The 22,612-nt window shown below is 41.3% G+C and overlaps 2 protein-coding genes across 4 annotated transcripts in view; one reads left to right on the forward strand and one right to left on the reverse strand.

Moving 5' to 3' along the window:
• The window catches only part of LOC308473244 (uncharacterized protein), a 138,839-nt gene extending 135,201 nt beyond the window's left edge, over positions 1 to 3,638 (reverse strand). The window contains exon 1 of the mRNA XM_080998598.1: positions 3,398 to 3,638. Coding sequence (XP_080854724.1) covers positions 3,398 to 3,486 — 89 coding nt within the window. The 5' untranslated portion in view covers positions 3,487 to 3,638. The remainder of the gene's footprint in view (positions 1 to 3,397) is intronic.
• A 227-nt stretch (positions 3,639 to 3,865) lies between these two features.
• The window catches only part of TAB2 (TGF-beta activated kinase 1 (MAP3K7) binding protein 2), a 51,006-nt gene continuing 32,259 nt past the window's right edge, over positions 3,866 to 22,612 (forward strand). Inside the window, exon 1 of one of the 3 annotated variants that reach the window (XM_080998565.1) lies at positions 3,866 to 4,195. The gene's annotated coding sequence lies outside the window, so the exon portion shown is untranslated. Of the gene's footprint in view, positions 4,196 to 6,318; positions 6,423 to 22,612 lie in introns of those variants that run through there. The other 2 variants (XM_080998562.1, XM_080998564.1) reach the window with 2 other exon arrangements.

Raw genomic sequence — 22,612 nt, forward strand, 5'->3', positions numbered from 1 at the left:
CATTACATCATCCCCAGTGTCCCCTTGACAACCTCTGTTTCAAAAGCCTCTTGCAAAAGACATTTTTCCTGTGGTGACACCACACACCCAGTTACGCTTGCAACTTTCCCCTCACATCTTCAATTGCCTTTTGCTAACTAACACACAGCCTCAGGAGGAACTTCTCTCTCACACACACCCCACTTCTTGTCTGATGGTGACCCTGCCATCACCTTTGTACTTTCATAGCACCTCTCTAAGGCACTCTTCTGAGGAAACTGCCTTTTTAAGGCCTTGCTAAATCCATTGATCAAACCCCACATTTACTAATTTCATAAACTATGAAGAGAACTTGGCACCCAGGAATTTTAGGGATCCTTGCCCCCTGCAAACCCATAACACTGGAAATAACTTCCCATTCCACTAAATGGGATTTAATTCTGAGTAAACGTTTCTAGTATTACACTATTAATATGTGATTTAGGACCCTGAAATTGCAGCGTTGCTGACATTTCTACATCAATCAACTATAATCAAAGGTACAGAAGTCTAATCCTGCAAGTTAAACTTGGTGCAACAAGTATAACTTTCAAAGTCTCATAATGCAGGTTTTGCCCAGTAAAATCGCTTTCATAAAAAATTGTAATTGATGCTATATGATATGACAGTTAAATAAGCATATGTTTCCACTTGAAGGCCACTGTAGAATAATAACAAAACTTTAGAGGGGAAATGGCCTGGCTAGTTCTAAATCTAAAACCATTTTGAATGAAATACTGTATTAGCAAGTCTTGTTTTGCCCTGCCTCCTATTTGGGCTCAGCTAAACAATAGCCACAAAACTTTTAACAAAAGAATTTACTTCAAACGCAGTAGATATGGTAGATGAAATAATCATATTAGAAAAAGTATAAAAAGTGTACTCCAAATATATATCTGACATTGTAATTCTGCACTTTTGCCCTGGTAATATGGGCCAGGATCCAAAGAGCTGGGTACAATTTTAGACTTCTTCTCTTTTCTGAACAGAAGCAGCCTGCTGTGCCACATCACAAACTGCACTTTGCAAGGTCCCTCTCGTATTGAAAATAAACTTGAGGGGCACAAGGCAATAGTTGCCATGGGAGCACAGTATTTGGGTAGTACTTTGGACTCAGGTTGTGATAGTTTGTTTCTCAGACGTTCCCACACATGACCCCTTGCTAGCCCTGCAATAACATTTTAGTCTTCAGGGCTGATTGCATTGCCATGTGCACCTGTTCTGCACAATATGTGCAGGTTATCCCATCATCCCTTCCACTTTTATAGCGGTGCTGCTGTGCAAATGCCATGACTTCCAACTTTGACAGTAACACTCCAAAAATTAATCTCCTTCCCCTGACATTGGGATCCAAATAGGTACATTTTCATTCAAAGTGCTCTCCTCAAAGTCTGAAATTGTTGTATCAGTAACCAATTCTTTATTTGGGAGATAGCTGATTCTTTCTTTGGAAGATGGCTTGAAGGAATCACAAACATGTAAACTAATTTAAGCAACTATGTTCAGCAAAAGTTGTGTACTTAGCAGATGTGGCTTATCAAGTCAGTTCATCTGCTATCAGGAATAGTTGTATTTCCTGCTTAAACTCTTTCCTGTCACTAACAGTGTGCAACTCAAAGAGCTAGGAGCAAATCTTTCATAGCAATAAAGTGACCACGATTTCTCTGTTCCTTTAATGTCATAATCCAAGCCAGCATTAGAGTGAAATCAGAAGGGTGTGTGTTAGGAATTCAGTCTCTCTTTCCAGTCTCCCTGTCTAGACAAGTACTGTACATGTCTAGGGTGTTTGCAAATTGTGTTGGCTAAGTGGGACAGATAAAGGATTCTGCTGGTGTACTGGCAATCCCCTGCTGCCCAGCAGTCTCCCTATCTGAGCTGATCAATATGGTCTTAGATATGGTGTTTAGGAGCCCCACATTCTTAGCAGTGGAAGATGTCAATATCCATGCAAAGGACACCAGGTTGGGGGGCAGCTCAGGACGTCGTGATCAGCATCATCACCATGAGGCTGTCCCATGAGGCTGTAATTGGCCCAATACATGTGGCAGAGTGCACGTTAGACTTGGTTTTATTGATTGGGTGGGAGGATGGTAGTCTGCAAATGAGGGATTTTACATTGATTGCCTTGCCAGTTCTCTGTTGAGGTTTAGGCTAATAGCAGGTGTATCCTCAAGGTTACCAGAAGGCTCTGGGTTTTCTTCCAACTGATTTCAGCTGTTACACACTACACCTTTAAAGCACATCCAAAGCACATTATTTTCCTCAAATAATTCTGGGCATTGAAGTTTGTTTAGGGCTTATGAAAATTATAACTCTGAGGGGTAAACTACAGTGTCCGGAATTCTTGGAGGGAAATAATCAGCTTTGAATGTGCTTTACAGATATGGTGTGTGCACAACCAAGTTGGCAGTCAATCTGTGATACCCGGAGATGACTCAGAGTGGCTGAGTGCTATCTCTCTCTTAGCAGAGCTCTGGATTTCATATTTTTATCCTCACCTCCATAAGAATAATGTAAAAATTTACATGGTGCATTGAGATTGCAGAGAATGATTGTTATTGTTCATAATTAGTATTTATTGTGCTTTTAAAAATTTGTTTATATGATTTGAGTATGTCTTGATAGGTGTCACAGAGACTTATACTCAAAAGGCAGGTTAATTACTGGGCAACATATAAATGATGTATGATAATAATTATTTTTTAAACCAATGGTCCTTCTCTGCTCTTCATTTTAGTTTGTGCCAATACTAAATATTTCAGAAATACTTGAAAATAAATGTTTATTTAAAGCTGGCAAAAGTTACTTGAAAGAACCTGAAAATGGCTTCCTCCTTATCTCAATGGGTTTGCTCTATCATACTTGTGAATTCCTATTCAAGCTGGAATATGTGCAGAGGCGGATGACCAAGAAGATAAAGAGTCTGGAAGCTAAGCTTTATGAGGAACAGTTGAGGAAACTGGGTACGTTTAGCCTGGAAAAGAAGAAACTGAGAGGAGACATAGCCATCTTCAAATATCTAAAGGGCTCTCAAATGTGGGGGAGCAAGCTTGTTTTCTCCTGCTCTGGAGGCTAGGACCTGAACTATGAGTTCAAGTTACAAGAAAGGAGATGCCGACTAAACATCACAAAGAACTTTTTGTTGGTAAGAGCTGTTTGGCAGTACAGTGGTCTCCAAAGGAAGGTGGATGGCCATCTGTCATGGATCCTTTAGTTCAAATTCCTGCACAGCAGGGGATTGGACTAGATGACCCCTGGGGTCCCTTCCAACTTTACAGATGTATGATTCTATTTTTGCTGATTTTGTTTTTATGAAGCACACCCTGCTGAAGTTATTCAAGCTCCACACCCTTCATCTTACACTCTAGATTTCAATTACTTGAAGAGCAAATGCGAATTTGGCCAGGAGGAGGAACTGGGGGAAAGCAGATAAATTAAAAGACAGAGAAAGATTTCTGGTAAAGCCATGAGAGTTCACAGAACAGTGAAGGGGGAGGAAAACACGTTTCTCCTCATTTCTCTTGCAAGAGGCGCTCAGCTCTGGCACTTTTGCGCTGCTCCTAGTGAGGAACAGAGTGGGCAGTTGAAGCCGATGGCTGCAAGAGGCCACACTTCTGTCAAACTGACCTCTGCTCTGCTCAGCATTACTAGCCGTCGCCTAGGCAACGAGAGGAGATTCCCCGCCCCCGCCTGCCCTTCCCTTCTTTTTTTCGCCTCGCATCTCGCATCTTGCTCCTCCTCCTCTCCCACTGCTATCCCGTTAGCACTCGGTGCAAGATCTCGCGATGCTTGCCAAGTGGAGTGGCCGCCATATTGTGTGACACTATTTTGATTTGGACTCGGCTGGCTGAGACGCGCAGCGAGAGAAGAAGGAGGTGGACGAGGGGGGAGGGACGGGAGCGACTGGGAAGCCGGAACCGTTCCAAGCGAGGTCGGGAGCGGCGCCTGCAAGACACCCACCCACCCGCCCAGCCGAGCCCTCCCTTCCTCTGCCCGCCGCCACAGCAGCACCAGTCACGGAACCCCCCTTCCTCCCTCCCCCGGTGGCGGCGGGAGGAGGAGGCGGCGGCTCAGGAGGGGCTCGGAGGTGTCCGCCTCGCCGGTTGGAGGCGGCGGCGGCGCGGGCGGTAGTGGCGGCGGCTGTGGGAGGCGGAGGCGGAGCCGGTGTCGAAGAAGGGTAAGACTGGACTCCGCGGCCGGAGCGGGCCTGGCGTCGACTGGCTCCTTTTTCCTGCAAAACGCTCGGCCCTCAGAGGCCTGAGAGGGACTGGGCATCCCCCTCCCCTGCTCGGGCCCACTCCGGCCTTCTTCTTTCAGCCCCCCCGCCCCCCCCCGGCGGAGGGAAGAGGCGGCCGGAGAATCCTGAGGTTACAGGCGGGAACAACCCCAGTCAGCCTCCTTTTCCGAGGGGTGACAGCCCTGCGGGGTCGCTTCTGCAGAGAGTGTCTTTGCTGGCAGTGCGGTGCTGAGCCAGGCAGAGGTGTGTGTTCAGCCCCAGGGTCAGGATCCCCCCCAGGCAAAGCTGTCACCACCACGCGAACTCCCCAGCTGAGCCCGGAGGCTGCGACTTTTTTATTCCCTTTTCTTACGCGAGAGGGTTTCCTTCCCCCTTTGGCCCAGCCCAGCCTGGCTGCTGCTGCCTCCTCCCCACCAACCCCCTGACGGGAACACGCTGCTGCTGGTCTTGGGAAGAGGCTATCCATCCGATCTCGGTGGTCTCCCTGGATCACGTGTGCCACTGTGTCACGGGGAGCGGGTTGTGGCGGGAGGCCTACAAGTCAGGGGGCATCTCTCCTCTCCATGGAAACGAGGGGATGGGGTCACTTTTGCAGCTGGTGGGGCTCAGGAATGCGGGGAGCGGATCCAGGCGCCCTCTCAGATCTGCAGAGTAAGCCTCACAAGGTGAGGGTTTATTCACGAGTAAGGACTACAATTCCAGTACACACTTCACTTGGAATAGAAGGGCAGTGGTCGTGGTGGGGTAATCCCTGTTGAACTTAATGTGCAAACGTGCCTTAAATAGAGGTGGAGTTGTGGTGTCTCTCTTGGTCCAGCCCCCTTGGGGTTTTTATACCTCTGCCCCTATTCCTCTGATTACTGGTGTGAATAGGACTTCTGTTACTGCAGCTGTACAGCCATATTCCAGGTTTACTGGAGGAGTAAGAATTATTTCGGTTAGCCATATAGGACTTAGCTTTTTTCCTTTACTTCTTACTTAAAGTACGGTATGTGCAGAGGTGTTGTGCCATTATTCAGTTATGAGACCAGGTAAATGTTCCTGGTGGGATTGTGGCAACTTTAATGCCTGAACCTTTGTGTTCTTCATTGGGAGTAAGTTTCATTCAGTTCAACCATAAATGTTGTTTTACGTGTAGGTAGATGTGTGCTTAGTATTGCTATGAGTCTCAGAGGATTATTGCATCTTTTCAATGAAATCATTTTTTTCATTCAGGAGCAGGATTCCAGTCCCAATCCAATTTACCTGGGAGTAAGCCACATTGAACTAAGTAGGACTTCCTTCTGATTAGACATGGTTAGAGTTATGCTATGATGCATGTTTACACACTGAACACCCAGCAATCCTGTTTGCTCAGGTCTGTAACTCCATTGCTTAGAAGACGTAGTCAGAAGTAGGGTCCATTCATTTAAATGAAGCTTACTCAAAATTAAGTGGGTTTGGACACCAGCAAACAATTGCTGCCCATATAAGGTTCTGATGGTACTGAAACTTCAGATTTATTTTCTATACATTAGATTTCAGGCAAGTGGACACAAGGAGAGGGCAGATAAACTGGTGTGAGATGGAAAGAAAAACATCCATAGAAGATAACAGAAAAGGGGGGAAACTGCACAAAAGGAAGAGGAGATTTGGCTGCTCAGGGAGGGAGAACCTTAGTTAACCTTAATTAAATTAATAAGCAAATCCTATGGATTTCTATTTAGAAGCAAGGTCCACTTGTTTTAATGGGATTAACTCTAAAGTAAGTATGCACAAGACTGGAACTTTTATGTTTCAGTGTCAATTTGGAATGAACATTAGTTTTATTTTAAAAAAATGTAAAATGACAAGACTTTGCAAATTAAAAAGAAAGCTATTCACTTTAGAACTACTACTCTATGTTGCTTCAGTGTGGGCAAATCTAGGGAGTTTCTTCAAACTTCACCAACAACGGGGCAACAAAGAAGAACTGCTGCCTATATTAGGTTCTGAGGGTGCTGAACCTTTCCCCCAAATCCTCTTCATTTTGATTTCAGGCAAGTTGACATTAGGAAGGGGGAAGAGTTAGAGAAGTGGATTGAAGTGACAGAGAAGGTGACGCAAGGTGGAAGAAAGTGAACAGCATAAAAAGGGAAGTGAGAGGGAGACAGAGGCAACACCAGCAGGTGAAAGGAAATAGAAGAAGGTGAGCAGGGAAGGATAGAGATGTTTGAGAAGGTGAAGAGAATGTGGAAGAAGGTGTATTAGCTAGTGATAGAAAGGATTGTAAAAGAGGATGAGATGAGAACAAGTAACCGAGAAAGGACTAAAAAAGTGGATGGAGGAGACAATAATAAGGCATAAGGTCAGTGGAGAGAAAAATAAAGGAATGACAGGTGGTGGTGGACAAAATGTGCAAGCAGGTAGGTAAATAAAAAAGCACCAGCCAGTGACAGAGGAGGAAAGGTGGTAGTGAAAGTTACAGAAATCAAGAAAGTGATAGAAAGACCATTTTTTGTAAGAAAATGCAAACATAACAGTGATTTGTGATTTGCTCTCTGCTCAATATTAACCACAGGCTTCTCTGAGGAGAAAACCCCCAGAAATCAAAGAGATGGTACAATTACTAAAAGGGTTCAAAAGTGTGACCAACAGTACATGAAATATTGGTTGACCTGTACTGAAAAATATATGTCACTACCTCAGTGTGTGATATGTGGTGAGATGTAAATGAAGAGGGGAGCCTTGAGCTTGGCCACCTAATCTGTTTGTGGATGAGCTGGGATTTGTACTTTAGTCTAGAATCCAGAACCCTTTCAGAGGATATAATATTGGAGTTACTTGCCATGTATGAAGGCATGTACTTGGACCAGCCACTGAGGAGGCCTTGGAGAGGTGATAGAAAACTTTCCCTTCATGAACTTGAAGGTCTTTTTTAGTTAATGCTTGATGTGTTTTCCCCTTTCTTTTGCAACAAACAGTTCCTTCCATTGACTTCCACTATCTGGATTTGATCTAGAAAGTTTGGGTTAGTTGTTTATTAAAATATTTATATTCCACATTTCCCATTACTTTGAAAGAGCATTCAGGTTGTGTAATAATATTTCAATTAAAACTGATATATTATTTAAAAAGCAAATACAGTACAAAAATTAAAAGATTCAAACAACTAATTTGGACAGTATTTAGTCATAGCCTAAAAGTTCTACAAAACGGAATAGTATTTATTAAGCCCTGGAAAGTCATCAAGGATGGGGGCATACAAGCAGGGAATTCCAGTGTCTGAACACCACTGAACAGTGGAAAGGCTCGTTTCCAGGTTCCCACTAGATGTACTTCTGGTTCTAATTCACTGAACTTTAGAGGTAATGATCAGCATCTTAAATTGTCATGTTAAGTGAACCAGCCAAAACAGCTGAAGTTAATAGTGGTCACATAGTCTCTAGCACTTTACATAGTAAAAATTCTTACTGTTGCATTCTGCGCAAACTAAAGGTTGCAAGCACTGTTCAAGGGCTGCCCCGTGTAGAGTGTTTCAGTCATCCAACCTGGATGTCACTAAGACACGTATGACCCTTGCCAGACCATCTTTTCCCAGGAACCTAACCTGAGCAAAAGCATTGTTGGCCATGATTGCTATATTGGCATCCAGGAGCAAATAACTTTGGCACTGATTTTTTTTAAAGAGAAGCAAAGCCCTGTCCAGGTTATATTCACATTCTTGGATCAGCTCTCCCATTGACCAGTAGCAATCCCACTTATTAGATCATATGCATTCATTTACTGCTAAACACCAGCTAAGAGCCTCCACGGGTTCCTTGGACTTGGGACAAAAAGGAGATACAGAATTGGGTGTCATCACAGCAACAGTGCCCCCAAATTCCTGAATAACTCTTCCTAGCAGTTTAATGTAGATGTTAAATACTATAGAGGGCAGAATGGAACTCTGCTGAATCTTACAGACTGGAAGTAATGGGGCTGAGCATTAGTTCCCCCAGCTTGTACCATCACCTGGAACCTACTGTCAATGAGGACTAGGACTACCAGAAAATTGTGTCCCAGGCCCAGCTCCATCCTGACAGTAGAGAATGATACCATAGTCATGGTACTGAAAGGAATTGAGAGGTCCTGTGAAACCCAGAAGGTTGTGCTTCCTCTGTCAAATATATAGCAGGTTTTTAAATCAGTTTGTTTTAAGCCACAACCTCTGGTTTGTATATAATACCAAGCAAGGATCATTTGAAAGTGAAACTTCAAGGTTTCTTCTTGCCATGTGAGAGCAGGTGTGTATGTGTGTAAGCAAGCCTGAGGCTTTGCTGTGATTCACATTAGCTCTTGCACATAGTGCTAAACCATCCTTGTGTCACATGTGAAGTAGCCCATTAAATCTATGTACTAACTAGTTTTTAAAAAAGGTTTGCAGCCAGCAGCATTGGACAACTCTCCCTCACCTTGTTAAATCTCAGAACAACGAGAAAAGAGTTTATGGTATTGGGGGGGGGGGGTATTAGGTCTAGGGTAGGCGATGCTCCATTGTATGTAATCCTTCATTGTGTATTTACCAAATTTGGCAGTGGTAATTAAGAGTAAAAAGCTTTGCTGCAAATATATATTGGGTTTGTGCCTATATTTTTGGATGATAGTATTTTCTTTTGTTTGGGTTAATTTTAGTTAGCTAAAAGCAATTTCTGTTTGTTGGAACAGCTGGTTTACTGCTTTTATCGTGCTGCTAGATCAAGTGTATTTTTTGGAAGAGTTCAGCAGTTGTTAAAAGCCATATAAGTAAACTTCTCAACAGTTACTTTTGATGAACCATAGTTAAGATATCCCTTTTTGAGTTTGAGACAGGATGGGTAAAACTGGGACTGCCATTGATAAAGAGTGAACACTAGTTTTTTTTTTCTAAACTGTGCACGTATTTGGAAGTCACTTTACTAAGGGACAGAATTTTACGAAGGAAGCAGTAGTGAATGCTGTACTCTTCGAGTAGAATTCAGTGTTGTGCTCTTAAAATTGTTCTGTCTACACAAGCATTGCAGCTTGCTAGATGGAATGATCCACCCCCCCCCCATGTGCTGCTCTGGGATTTCTCCCAATCTCCAAGAGCCATTTCTTGGAGGGGAAAGGGAGCCCTGTTGTGTAAGGAGAAATTCTTGCACCGGGATTCCCCTGATGGGGCTGATGTGGTGAATCCAGCCCTTTGAGGCTGTACACACTGTAAAGCAATGTTTAGATCCTGGTCTAGTGCATATTGGCTATGGCATGCAAATATTGGGTGTTAACTAAGAATATAATGTGTGTCATCTACATTTATAATCTTTAAAAAGTTAGTGCCACTAGTGGAATGTTTGTTGAGTAGACATGCAATAACTGCTGGAGCTCTAGGCATTTGGTGGTAGAAATATGAAACACAAAAGCACTGGATAATACTTTAATATGTATACTGTATTGAGTAATAGCAACAGGTGAGATCTGCTTGAAAATGTTGCAGTGTAGAGTGCTCCAGTTCAGAGAGTTAAGCCCTTTTTCCACAGCCATCTTCCCTTCTCTGACTTTGCCATACCCCTTCACCTGATACTCAGCATTCTGTGGCCACAGAGCATGCTCATGTCTTACCTCTTAGCATTTTTTCCTAAATATTGTTTGTGTGTCTACAAACCTTGGGCTTCCGCCGAGCACTCTGATAGCTCCCACTTTTTCTAATAGGTGCTGTTTTGGTTCTAATCCTGTCAGCACTTGGCAGCTGGGATTGCTGTCAAAGTAATAATTTTAATGCAGTTGTTAAGAGTTCAATAACAATATTTTGAATTTTCATAGAAACCTTAGCAGCTTCCATTAGTCAGTTGCTGAAAAGTCAGAAATCATTTTAATTAGTTGCTGTCAATTTTCATTTAACTAATACTTATCAAAAAGGCACAGCATCTTACCTTTTGAATGGAAATGTAGTACTGCTATCCTGAATCTATAAAAAATTAATTGTTGCCTCAGCTGCATTTCATATCTTTCTTCAATGATGATATGATGAAAAGTTTAAATTGACATCACTTAATGTACGTGGTTCAGCCTAATTTGCTCAGTGTAAATTTTGCTATTCTTTATTCACTAATATTGCTGAATGAGTTAAGTAGTTGAGTATTGACACTGGAAGGGGCAAACATTTCAGTTCTTAGCAGTCATAAGTTTTGAATAGGGCTAGCAAAGAAGTGTGCCCCTTACTGTGCTCTGAGGGGCACACCAGAAATCTGTCATAAGCTAATTTCAGGCCTTAGTTTGAGTGAGTATGTGGACCTGCAGAAGCACTTCCAAGTTTTACCTATATACCTAGAACATGTGAAACAGTATAAACAATACCTTTGAGGACGTACATAGCATGTTTTTCTTGGTATTGTATTCTTGCAGCCAGTCTCTACATTTTAGGATGAGTTTTCAAGTCAGAATCTGTGGCTTTCTGGAGAATTTGATCTCTGTATATAATGTCATTGTATCACTTTCTGATCTTGGTCAGTACTGCACTGTAGCTGAATTACATTTAGTTTTTGAAATATACTGTTAATTGTTTTTCAAAAATCTTACAGATATAATAGTTTAAAAAAGTGATTTATTTTGTCCTTTTGTATACCTTATTTTCCCCTTTTCTTTTAGCATCTTAGCTATCATGCTTTCAAATGTGTCTTTGTCATAATGAAAGCTATCAGCATGCTCTTTTATAAAGAAGCTGTAGTTCTTGGGGGTGGGGGTAAATTACCATTTTTACTGGGGTGTTTTATGATGTTATTATAGATAGTTGTTATATCTCTTTATCTTTAAAAAATTAAAAAGAAAAAAACAGCCCACAAGTGACATGGCACTATGTTGGTTCTTGGACATTCATTGTTTCTTTGTATATGTGCATGCTTTACATGTGGTGTTTTCCCCACATGCTGTTGTTAATGTGCTATGCTGTTAATAACATGAATGTATGTTGGGGGTTTAAGTATTTTGTTTGTTGTTATTTAGGGTCTCTCTGGAACTAGAGGAGGGATCGATTTTTTTCACATAAATAAACTACACTTCTGCCATAAACTGTACGCTGGAGAGGTACATAGAGATGATCTAGCCGCTGTTTCATACATAGCATTTCCCTATATGGGAATGAACCCTACATACAAAAATGACACACATAAAGAAGTTGTACCTGTCCAGACCACATTTTGTTGGAAAAGTGTAGTGTAACCCATCCTAACTTTAATATTAGTTAGAGGAAAGATATCCAGTTATGCAGATATTTCAGAAGTAGAATGTAGTGTTTACTCTGTTACTCTTTTGTGTTGAGAATATTCTGTTTCCCCTTCATATTCATCAGCAAGAGCCACTTTAAGAGATTTCTATTTGTCATATCTAGTTCTAGCTGATCCATAAGATTAATTTATTGTTAGGGTTAATAGAGAGCACCTTGCAAGGAATTTCACTGCAATACTACTTTGGTGATAGGTGTGGATCAGAAAATTGTCCTAGAAATTGGGAGGCCTCCCATCTCCCATAAGTGGTTTTTGGCCTGGAAAATCATTGCTGGGATATTTAAGCCTACTTTATTAAATATTTGTCAGTGGAAAAGGGTAAATTGCATCTAATTGACAATGCAACAGTAACCATGTATACTCAGACATAACTCCTGTTGAATTCAATGGGGGTAACCCCCAGGAAGAGGGTTGCAGCCCCAGTCATATTTAGAAAAGACCCATTCGTATGAACGGATTAAGTTAGTTGTGAGATGCTTAAAGTTGATTGATTTCTATAGATCTACTCTGAGTATGACTTACATTTTTAAAAGTCCAGTTTCCATTTTGTGATAGTGAAGTGAAACTTCGGTAAAGAGAGAGTATTTTTAAGGCAGAAGCCTAAATAACTGAATACATAGGGTACCATCTGCCATCAAGCATTGTGGTTAAGAATAATGGAAAGAGTCTGCATTCCAAATAAAGTAGAGTTTCTGAACTCGCTACAAATTCATGGCTGAGCAATCCAACTCCTTTGAATGTTTCAGCAGCATTTAACATTCAATCACTGTCGTCGTTGTCGTAGTAGTTCCTTTTTCTTTTTTACAAGAAAGAAATACATACTGATTCAAAGTTTGTTATTTTCAGTTGTACTCAAAGTACAAATATTTAAATAGCCAAAGTGAAATTTGTTTCTTTCAGCAAAGCATAAACTTTCTTTGAAACTTTTATTACTTCATTGGCACTATCTATGTTATATATAATAATTACTTTAGTAAATTTGTTGTAAAAAAAAAAAAGCAAAGTCAGCGAAGATCTTGAAAAATCAAGTTAATCCATACTTAATATATTTTATGGCAGAAAAATAAACCTAGGCAACTAAATATATTATTATTTTTGAAAAATATGAAATGCAAGGTACAATTCCATTAAAATTCAGTTTTCAGTGACTATGTCCCCAACAACTGATGAAATGATTTCTAGAGAATGTTTTGTTGCTGTACCTGTATAAAGTTTCCCACCAGAAAATCTGAATGGGGTATGGGCAGGGGATGTTTTTCTTGCAGGACACAGTGTTTTAACAGTTCTAGAAATAATTAAGTCAGATACAAGGAAAGTCACTTTGTGATAAACATGGCCCTTCTATAAAATGGCTGTGCATGGTCATTTTTTATGGGAATATGGAAAATTGTACCCATACTATTCTGAGCATGCATGCAGATTAAATTTCACTTTCTTTAGTGATAAGCAATTTAAAACTTACTCAATCCTGTTAAGAGCATGTGTGGAATTCAGTCAGCTTTTACTGCAAGGAAATAAATGCTTCAGAACAGTACGTCTGTTGTTGTGCTTAGTAGTTGAGAGTAAAACTTCTGTTTTGGAGCTGCAGGGCATGGCATCCTTTTAAAAAAGTCAGCGATAAAAGACAACATTCAAGTTCTAACTTCTACATTAACTGCTAATATGTATTTAACATTTCAGATTGAAATGTGTATTTAACATTTCCAGATTCATATATCTATAAAGGAACATGCCTTTTTCTTATGCAGATCAGTTAAAATAGAATCAAGTGATGCTTCCTTTGAATTTAGTTTGTTTAATCTGTGAAATTGCAATCTTGTCTGTAATGCACACAGGCAGATCTAGTGCGGTTAAGGGAGAGGTGAATGTATGCAGTACTGTTTAGGGCTACTGCCTTAGTTTAATGATACTAAGGTTACATAAATTTATACCATTTTAGTAAATTCTAAACATTTTGTTGTATTTCTAGTGATCACCAAAGAAGAAGAAGTTTTTTCCCATATCTCTTTTTCTGTTATTCAGACAAAGCTTTGCTTTCTTTGGATATCCACAATATGTGCATGTGCACTTGTAAGTTCAATTGGACTTCCTTCCATGTGAGTGGACTTCCATCCCCAACCTGCGGCCCTCCAGATGTTTTGGCCTGCAACTCCCATGATCCCTAGCTAGCAGGACCAGTGGTCAGGGATGATGGGAATTGTAGTCCAAAACATCTAGAGGGCCGAAGGTTGGGGATGCCTGGCCTAGAACCATATTTGATGAGTGGGTTCTCATCTAGTCTAGCAGTGTGCTCTGTATTTTTTATTAACTTCCTGCTCTTCATTTGCATTCTTGAAATCTCAGGCCCATGCCTTCTCTTGCTCTATGGCAGATGCTGCCAGTTTCTTCTTCAGCTCTAGCCTGGCCACGGGTGTTTTTTTTATAAGTCAAAAACATAATGGAAACTAAAGGGTTGGGCTTTGATGTGGGATATCTAAGTAAAAATTCTCACTTGGTTGTGGGTGATCATGGCCTAAGACAGGATTCTTTTTCTTTAAAGCAGGGGTTGTTACAGTTGGTTTGTATATATGGTGCGCTGCAGTGCTCCTCCTTCAGCATTCTAAAGAATGGCAATCTTTGAGGTCTGTTAGAGTATGGGAAAAAATTGTGGAGGGGTTCAGCTGTCTTAGTGCCCCCACTCCGCTCTGAGGAAAAACACTAGCATCTTTCATCAGAGTGCAACATTGGGATGACTGGCTGAGTTAGCCTTGGATAATTGTAAGGAAAAGCAACAACATTGGGGCATTTTAGTTCAAAAGCTGGTTAAAGGGGAATGAGACACGGCAGAGGTTATAAAATTATGCATGATATGGATCAAGTGATTAGGATCAGTCTGTCAATACTGATAAATCTATTGAACTTGAGCTGTAGAGGCAGTGTGTATCTTCGTACCACTTGCAGGGGGAGCAGCAGGCGGATATGGTTACTGTTTTCAAATCCTTCTTGTGGGCTTTCTAGCGGCATGTGATTGGCCACTGTAGGCAAACAGGATGTTGGGGCTAAGTGGACCTTTTCTTTGCTCCAGCACAGATACTCTTAAAAGTCTGTAGTTGTTCTCCTTTTTACTATAGAAATTTTTGTCTTGAAGCTATAGTTTTATTTTTGCCAGTTTCTGTGGAAAAGCCCACATCTGCATTTTTAAATTGGCCCTTTTAAAACCCACAATTTAGTATTTTTGCTGGGAAAGCATTAGGAAATTGGAATTGGTGAGATTTGGAATGTTAACCTTGTGTTTGAGATAGAATAATAGTTGAACATTCTCTGTAGCTTATCTCCTCTAAAAAATTACTTAGGGCTCTTCACAAAGGTGACTGTCAATTTTCTTTCTGACATGGTGGTGTATATAATATGTATGCTTCAGCCTATAGTTCTGAGCCTACTTGTGGCTGATTTTTCTCCAGTTCCTCCTTTGCAGTGTAGCTTCTGAGCCATATCCCAAACTTCCTCTTTAAGCCCTCCAACCCTTAGGAGACCCATCAGGTACCCTCACCTGGTTCAGGCAGCTATTCAAGGCCATTTCCAGGGTGTGGCTGCTGTCACATGCTGACAGTTTTTAGGAGCCAGAGCTGAGAGCTGAGTGCAGAGTGGGGACCAAAGGTGGGCAAACTACCACAGAAGGAATATGACTTGTCTCCCGCCAGGGGTACTACCCCTCCCCTAACACCCCATACACCCCAAACTTCCAGCGTACACTCAGTATATCATCCATTTTTCAGACATTTGGCCTTTGTTTGTAACTTCAGATTTTCCCCTGGAAATGATGTATTTTAAAATGTTGACTGTAACTTTTCACAGGTGTTTTATCAGAAATGACCATGTATAACCATGTGCAAAATAGGCAATTATAAATTGAAGAAATATATTTCGATAGCACTCCAACCCTGAGCTAGGGAAGTTTTTAATATTTGATGTTGTATTGTGTTTTAATTTGTTGGAAGCCACCCAGAGTGGCTGGGGAAACCCAGTCAGATGGGTGGCTTATTATTATTATTCCCTAAATTTTTCTTGACTGAGATTGTTTTCTGCGTGTTACACAATTTAGAACTTTGGGGTCTCAACTGACTGTTAGTCCAGGAGTTGCAGAATGTTCAAAATTCATTTTTAAAGAAAGTATTGGCCCTCCCTGCTGGTATTCCTATTGTGTATATCCATGCAGAAGTGGGTTGGCCTTCTGATCAGGCAAAAAAGCAAGTTCAGCTCTTAAATTTTCAGAAGAGAATGCTAACTGTGCCATCTTCACACTTGGTTTCTATAGTTTATGGCTCACCCCCTTAAATTCTGCTTTACACCTACAATCCAGTGACATATATCAATCTTTGTTGAATTTCCTTGCATATGAGAGAGCTTCTTTGACTGATGTGTTAACTATCCATTCTTTGAGATTTTTTAGACTGTATCCATGTTTCAAAGTAGACCATGCAAAAGCTACCTATTTGGAGTTAATTACTCTGGCTCCCCATAAAATTGCTTTTACTGAATTAAGACTTGGTGTTTTACGCTCTGCCTTTTTGGATGGCAGCTATAAGAAATTCTCCTTGGAACAGCATTTCTGTGCGAGGTGTAAAACAGCATTGAGGACGTTGTTCACCATATTACTCAGTGCCCTCTATATAAGATCCTGATGAAGAATACTTGCTGTGAGTTTACTCACAGAAATAATTTTGTTACACCAAGTGAGTTTGTGTGCTTTTTGCTGTTAGAGAAAGTTTAAATTGCGTTACCTTGTGTCTGTCTGTATTTGTGCTAGCTGCTAGGAAATTGAAGAGTCATATTTGTGGCTCATCTTTGAGTGTTTGTTATCCTTGCTGTGGTTTATAGCTAAACAAATAAAATTGCTACTATTTCTACTTTGATAGTTGAAGCTTGGGGTTCATGAAAGGATTGGAAAAACTTATATTAAACCAAGCCTTTAAATTGTTGAAAGTTTCTTAACTTGGGTGGTGTTCAACTAAATTTTACTCAGAGTAGACCCACTTGAAATTGGTAGCCCATTAGGTCTTCTCTGAGTAAAACATCATTGAATACCACTCCCTGTCATTACTGTTAAGTTATATACACACTTGCACAACTTTCAGTTGCACACTAATTACTTTTTCATATGGGGGTAGATAGCTTCAGCAACTGGCAGCAGCTGTGGGTACAGGTAGGGTGCAGAAAACTGATAAGTAGTTTCCCTTGTCCTGATGCATTTTGCAAAGAAGATTATTTCCCTGCATTTCTGTTGGTGTATCATCATTATCTCAGAATACCTTGTATATATTGGGTAGATATTCTGTTTCTGAATTCAAGCCGAAGGTACTGCTATAAAGCTTGGGAGTAGTGCATGTTTATGTGGCTACATTATTAAGCCTTTCAAACCACACCACAGGCTAAGCATTTATATAGACATAATGTTGTTGTGTCTCCAAGTCATAGTTTGAAGCATTATGAGCTCAGTTCCATGGTTTGCCATTAAAGGTGATCTAGGCAAACTTTGGTTTGCACAACTCATAGTTTGACGAGTTTGGTTGTAATAGCAAACAATGGCTAACTGAGAGAGAAAAACGGAAGGGTAGGAAGGGTGGCTGGAATATACAAATTGCAAGGTTTGTTCATGTAATGTCCAATGAAGTCCAATGTGGATGGAAAATAGAGTTAGAAGCCTGATGGTCACTTTTTTGCTGGCTTGTGTCATTTTCCATTTTGTGCAAAAAGACTTTCATATTGATTGTGATACTGTTCTTTCTCAAAGTTTAAGGAGCCAACATTTCATTGTGATAGACTAGGAGTTGTGAGCAAGGTAGTATTTTGTTCAGATTGCGAAGCATAATCATTGTCAGCAGAGAGCTTCCTTGCACACTTTCCTCACATTCAGTCACCTGGTTTGCATATGACATTAATTAAACCATGGCTTAATGTTATGTGTGAATCCGGCCCAGGAGTTTAACTATGGTTAAATGTTGCTCAATAACCAAGGCTTGTAGTTGGTTTATATATCTTTGTTAATGTTGACCATATCTTAGTGTTACCTTTGAATCTAGACTATGGTTAAGAAGCCGTCACTACCCAAAAATATAGAGGTGCAAATGAAGATCAGTAGAAAATTCAAACCACCCACAAAGTTCTGCTGCTCTTGCAAGTAGTTCTAACTATTCTATGATGTAATAAACAAAGGTTTAATTATCATCTGCCAGATGCCTCAGATTTAACTATGGCTTGTTAACCATGGTTAATGTTAACTACATTTATCATTAGCCATGGTTTAATGTTAATGTATAAACCAGGGGAAATGCAGAAGAGTTGTAGTGCATGGTATTATAAGTGTTCATCACTTGGAAATACATATATCCTATTTTATATTCAGCAGTAATGTTTTAATTTTGCATTTAAATCAGAAACCAAGTAAGTACCTAATTTAGGAGTTGTTGCCCTCAGCAGCTAACAAAATAACCTCAGTTTTGTGCTGTAATCTATGGCCAGACATGAAATAATACTTACTGTGTTGAAGTGACTGTGAAGCCTGGTGCAATGTGAGTGAATGGCCCTGCCACTTTTTCTGAAGAGTGGAATTATTCTTTTAGATCACGTTGGGTTTTGAGGGTTGTTAGAAGTGGTGAGAGATATTCTTACTGCTTCTGACCACACCAAAGCTGAGACAAAGTGCAGATACAACCATAACCTCCCCTTGAATCTTTTAGAATGTGTCAAATGATTTGGGCCACAATGTGCTGTAAAGCACCTTGAAAGCACCTTGCTTCTACTTCCAAGTGTCTGTAAAGCCAGGCCTAACATGAAAGTCTGAGCACCATCTCTTCTTCTGTGTGTGTCCAAGGACTGGAACTGGGAAGAGGGTTGAGAGCACCACAGTTACTGTTTTTAAATCTCTTCCTTTGGGGGGGGGGGAACCTTTGAAATTGTTACCCCAAAGCATGTTTTTTTTAAAATGTAATGGGCTTAATGTAATGGGCTTCTTTAATGTAATGGGCTTCCTCTTGGAGTGCCATGAGTAGGCATTTGGACCATACACACAAGTTGTAGCAGCTTGGTGGCAACTGTCAAAAGTGCGCCCACCAAATGGGGATTGGGAAAACAGGGCTCTATTATGGGGTCCCTGAGGACAGGAGAACTGTGCATACCATGGGCTAGATGAAGTCCATTTGGACTTAACTGGAGTGTTTCAGAAAACTAAATGTTTTTATCTGGTTTTGCAACCATGTTTTCCATATATATTTTTTTTAGTCATGAATGCTTAAAACAAACCTTTATAAAAGCTTATCTGGGTCCCCACAAGCCTCTTGTCCAGACTCTGTTTTCTGTGCCTTTTAGCCCCTGCTGCTTCTCCATTGTTTTGTTTTCTTCAACAACCATGAACATTGGTGCCACAGAGTGATAAAAAAGTTAAGCTGTGTTTATCATGATTGTAAAAATAGTACATCTGCATCAAGAACTGTGTTTTGTTTTTCATGCACTTAGTTTTGTTCCATTTGTTTTGTTTTCTACCTCATTTTCTACTTTTATAAATAAAGTTTTTGAAAATAAAAATGAACAATGTTTTGCTACAATGGTGACTGTTGAAATTGTTTGGCAGACTGGTGTTCAGTAGCATGCACAGTTTCCTGATGACCTATGTAAGTTGCACATCTTGGCACTTCTTCTGGATTCGCAATTACCATTTGGAATATGTCTTTTCTTCTTGCCAGATACAATTCATGCCATTGCCAGAAGCGTTTACCAAATCATGCAAGAAAGACCTTTTAACAGACCTTTAGATGTAGAAAGATCTTGTGGACGGTTTGCAGATGTATTCACTGTACACTTTGTCAGATTATTAGAATTCGGTTTATACAGTATATGATTGTTTTGGGAGTAGGTGAATGTCGGAAGCTGGCTTTTAGATTTATATGTAGATACATAGTTATACAGAAGAAATAATGATACTTGATTTATTTCATCACATCACAATCAGGCATGACTCAGAATCAGAATCCAGTGCAGAATTTTGCAGGTAGAGGCTGGCTCGAGTCTCAGGGTCATCTATTAAGTTCAGTGGGACAAAGTACACAAGTTTCAACATGAGCTGAGAGGCAGCAAACCCTGATATCATCAGGGCAGATGGGTAGATTAACCCATTTCCTAGTTGTGTCACCGAGTATTTGCCCAACATCACCATAAGACAGAATTTGGTGCAGGGACCTCATCAGATGTTCTCTAATGCCACCATGGGAGGGCCCTTAAGGTCGATATATATTCACATTGGTGAAACATTAAAACTGCCCACATTACAAGGTAGGGAATGGTGGCTTTGCTTTCTGGGAAATGGGCGTATATTCTCTCTACAGGTCTCCTCTCAAGAAACATGTGGTGGAACAGCCAAGTGCAGTCTTAATTCAAAACTTTGCCAGTGAAAATCAAAATGCACAAATCTGTGGTAGCTAAGTTTTAGAGAGAGTAAATTATTGAAGCTCCATTATAGTTCTTTCTGCTTGTAAAACGGTACTCTGGAACTATGTTTATAGTGTTTTCAAGTGGAAAGTTACATTTGTACAGAAGGAATGATTGGATGAAATCATGTTAGTGCAAAGTAAGCATTTTACATTTTACATGCAAGTGAGCTTCCTGCTTGAAATCTTTGGTGCCTGTCAATTTGAAGTTAGAGGTGTTTTGTGTGCAGATCTTAAGCCTGTTCATTTGCTAGTTTTCTTCTAGATGAGCCAGTGTAGACTCTCAAAGCTTTGTCGGATAAAGAAAACCACAGTATTTCAAATGTTTGAAATAATTTCTTTCCACACCAGGAATTAACTATACCACCTCATTTAATGTAACCAACTGTTCATTTTCAACATGGTGGTGACTTATTTTATGGAAAGAATAGCAATTTTCATTCCTTATTGGAAAGAGATTTACTTTAAAAGGGAAAGAGGATAGGAAATGAAATTTTTAAGTCTACCTCAACATTGTGTAGCTTGGAATGTTGTTGCCAAAAACAGTGTGGATTACTTGCCCAATGTAGATTACTTTTATGGCTCTCTAAAGAAATATTTATTTTCCCCTTCCCTTCCCTTCCTAGTGGAAGCAGTGTTCTGTGGAATTCAAAAACTCACAAACTACTTTGTGAATTTTGGTTGTTTCTAATAAAACTTCTGTTTTACTGTTACTGATTGAAATTTATTTTTCTATCCAATTACAACTGTTTCTGCATTTACTGCTATGGGTGTTTAATAACCAATGGGGTGTCATTCTGTTTCAAAATGTCATTTTTCATTTCATTTTCATATTCATATCACATAAGCTTGTAAAAAAATCCTCAATATGGTTTACAATTAAAAAGATAATGCAGAATTGCATAATAGATAATAGTGATTCCAGTCTGTTGCTGTTTTCGGATGGGATTTTGTCACATACTGGCAGATTCAGGTTGTGCAGTTAACTTGACTTGGAGCTCCTGCATCCACTTCCACAGAAGACTGGACTTTTTATAATAAGGAAAGAGATGTGGAACTTCATTGGAAAGTGTGTGATAAGACTTGCTTTGATGCAATGGAGTTTGTCCCTGAGACAAATTAGGATGCTTACTCATTAAATAGCAAATATCATCTAACGTCTTTTCAAACAAATCAGGATGAATGCTTACTAAACAAGTTGTCTGGAAGCAACCTATGTCAAAGAACATGGTTGGACAGTTACAGGCTGAACACATTAGTGGATGTTATACAGAATAAGGATTCTGATAGTTTCTCCCTGGCTAGAATCTTCTTGGTATATCCTTTTACATAGACTTCCTGCTGAGTGGATTAAAAGAGTACTTCATTTTAATGAATCTGGTAAAATAGGCACACATATTTTCATTTGGATATTACAAAAATTTCCTGATCTTGTCACAAGACTACAGTTTCCAATAGTCAGTAATTGCAACCTACTACAGTGGTACCTCGGGTTACATACGCTTCAGGTTACATACGCTTCAGGTTACAGACTCCGCTAACCCAGAAATAGTGCTTCAGGTTAAGAACTTTGCTTCATGTTGAGAACAGAAATCGTGCTCCGGCGGCGGGAGGCCCCATTAGCTAAAGTGGTGCTTCAGGTTAAGAACAGTTTCAGGTTAAGTACAGACCTCCGGAACGAATTAAGTACTTAACCTCAATTAATTACAAGAGCTGTGATGTTTCGCTATATTAAATTATTCCAAAACACTAATGCCAAATAGACCTCTACCTGAATAAACCTATGGAGCAGTGAATTGATCCTGGCTATTACCGTATTTTTCGCACCATAGGACGCACCGGCCCATAGGACGCATCAAGTTTTTTTGGGGGAAAATAAAGGGAAAAAAATTATTTCCCCCCCAGGCGCTTGTGGGGCCGGCAGCGGGGAGAAGCGCTCTTCTCCCCGCCGCCCGCCTTGAGATCAAGTCCGGGGACAGCGGGAAGACGCACTGCGTCTCCCAGCTGTCCCCGGAGCTTGGGGGGCAGGCAGCGGGGAGAAGCGCTCTTCTCCCCGCCGCCCGCCTTCAGATCAGGTCCGGGGACAGCAGGAAGACGCGCTGCGTCTCCCAGCTGTCCCCGGAGCTTGGGGGCAGGCAGCGGGGAGAAGCGCTCTTCTCCCCGCCGCCCGCCTTCAGATCAGGTCCGGGGACAGCAGGAAGACGCGCTGCGTCTCCCAGCTGTCCCCGGAGCTTGGGGGCAGGCAGCGGGGAGAAGCGCTCTTCTCCCCGCCGCCCGCCTTCAGATCAGGTCCGGGGACAGCGGGGAGACGCGCTGCGCCTCCCATCTGTCCCCGGAGCTTGCGGGGCAGGCAGCGGGGAGAAGCGCTCTTCTCCCCGCCGCCCGCCTTCAGATCAGGTCCGGGGACAGCGGGGAGACGCGCTGCGCCTCCCAGCTGTCCCCGGAGCTTGCGGGGAAGGCAGCGGGGAGAAGCGCTCTTCTCCCTGCCGCCCGCCTTGAGATCAGGTCCGGGGACAGCGGGGAGACGCGCTGTGCCTCCCAGCTGTCCCCGGAGCTTGGGGGCAGGCAGCGGGGAGAAGCGCTCTTCTCCCTGCCGCCCGCCTTCAGATCAGGTCCGGGGACAGCGGGGAGACGCGCTGCGCCTCCCAGCTGTCCCCGGA

This window comes from Podarcis pityusensis (assembly GCF_964106645.2).
Source record: "Podarcis pityusensis genome assembly, chromosome: 3".
In the NCBI taxonomy this organism is placed as follows: domain Eukaryota; kingdom Metazoa; phylum Chordata; class Lepidosauria; order Squamata; family Lacertidae; genus Podarcis; species Podarcis pityusensis.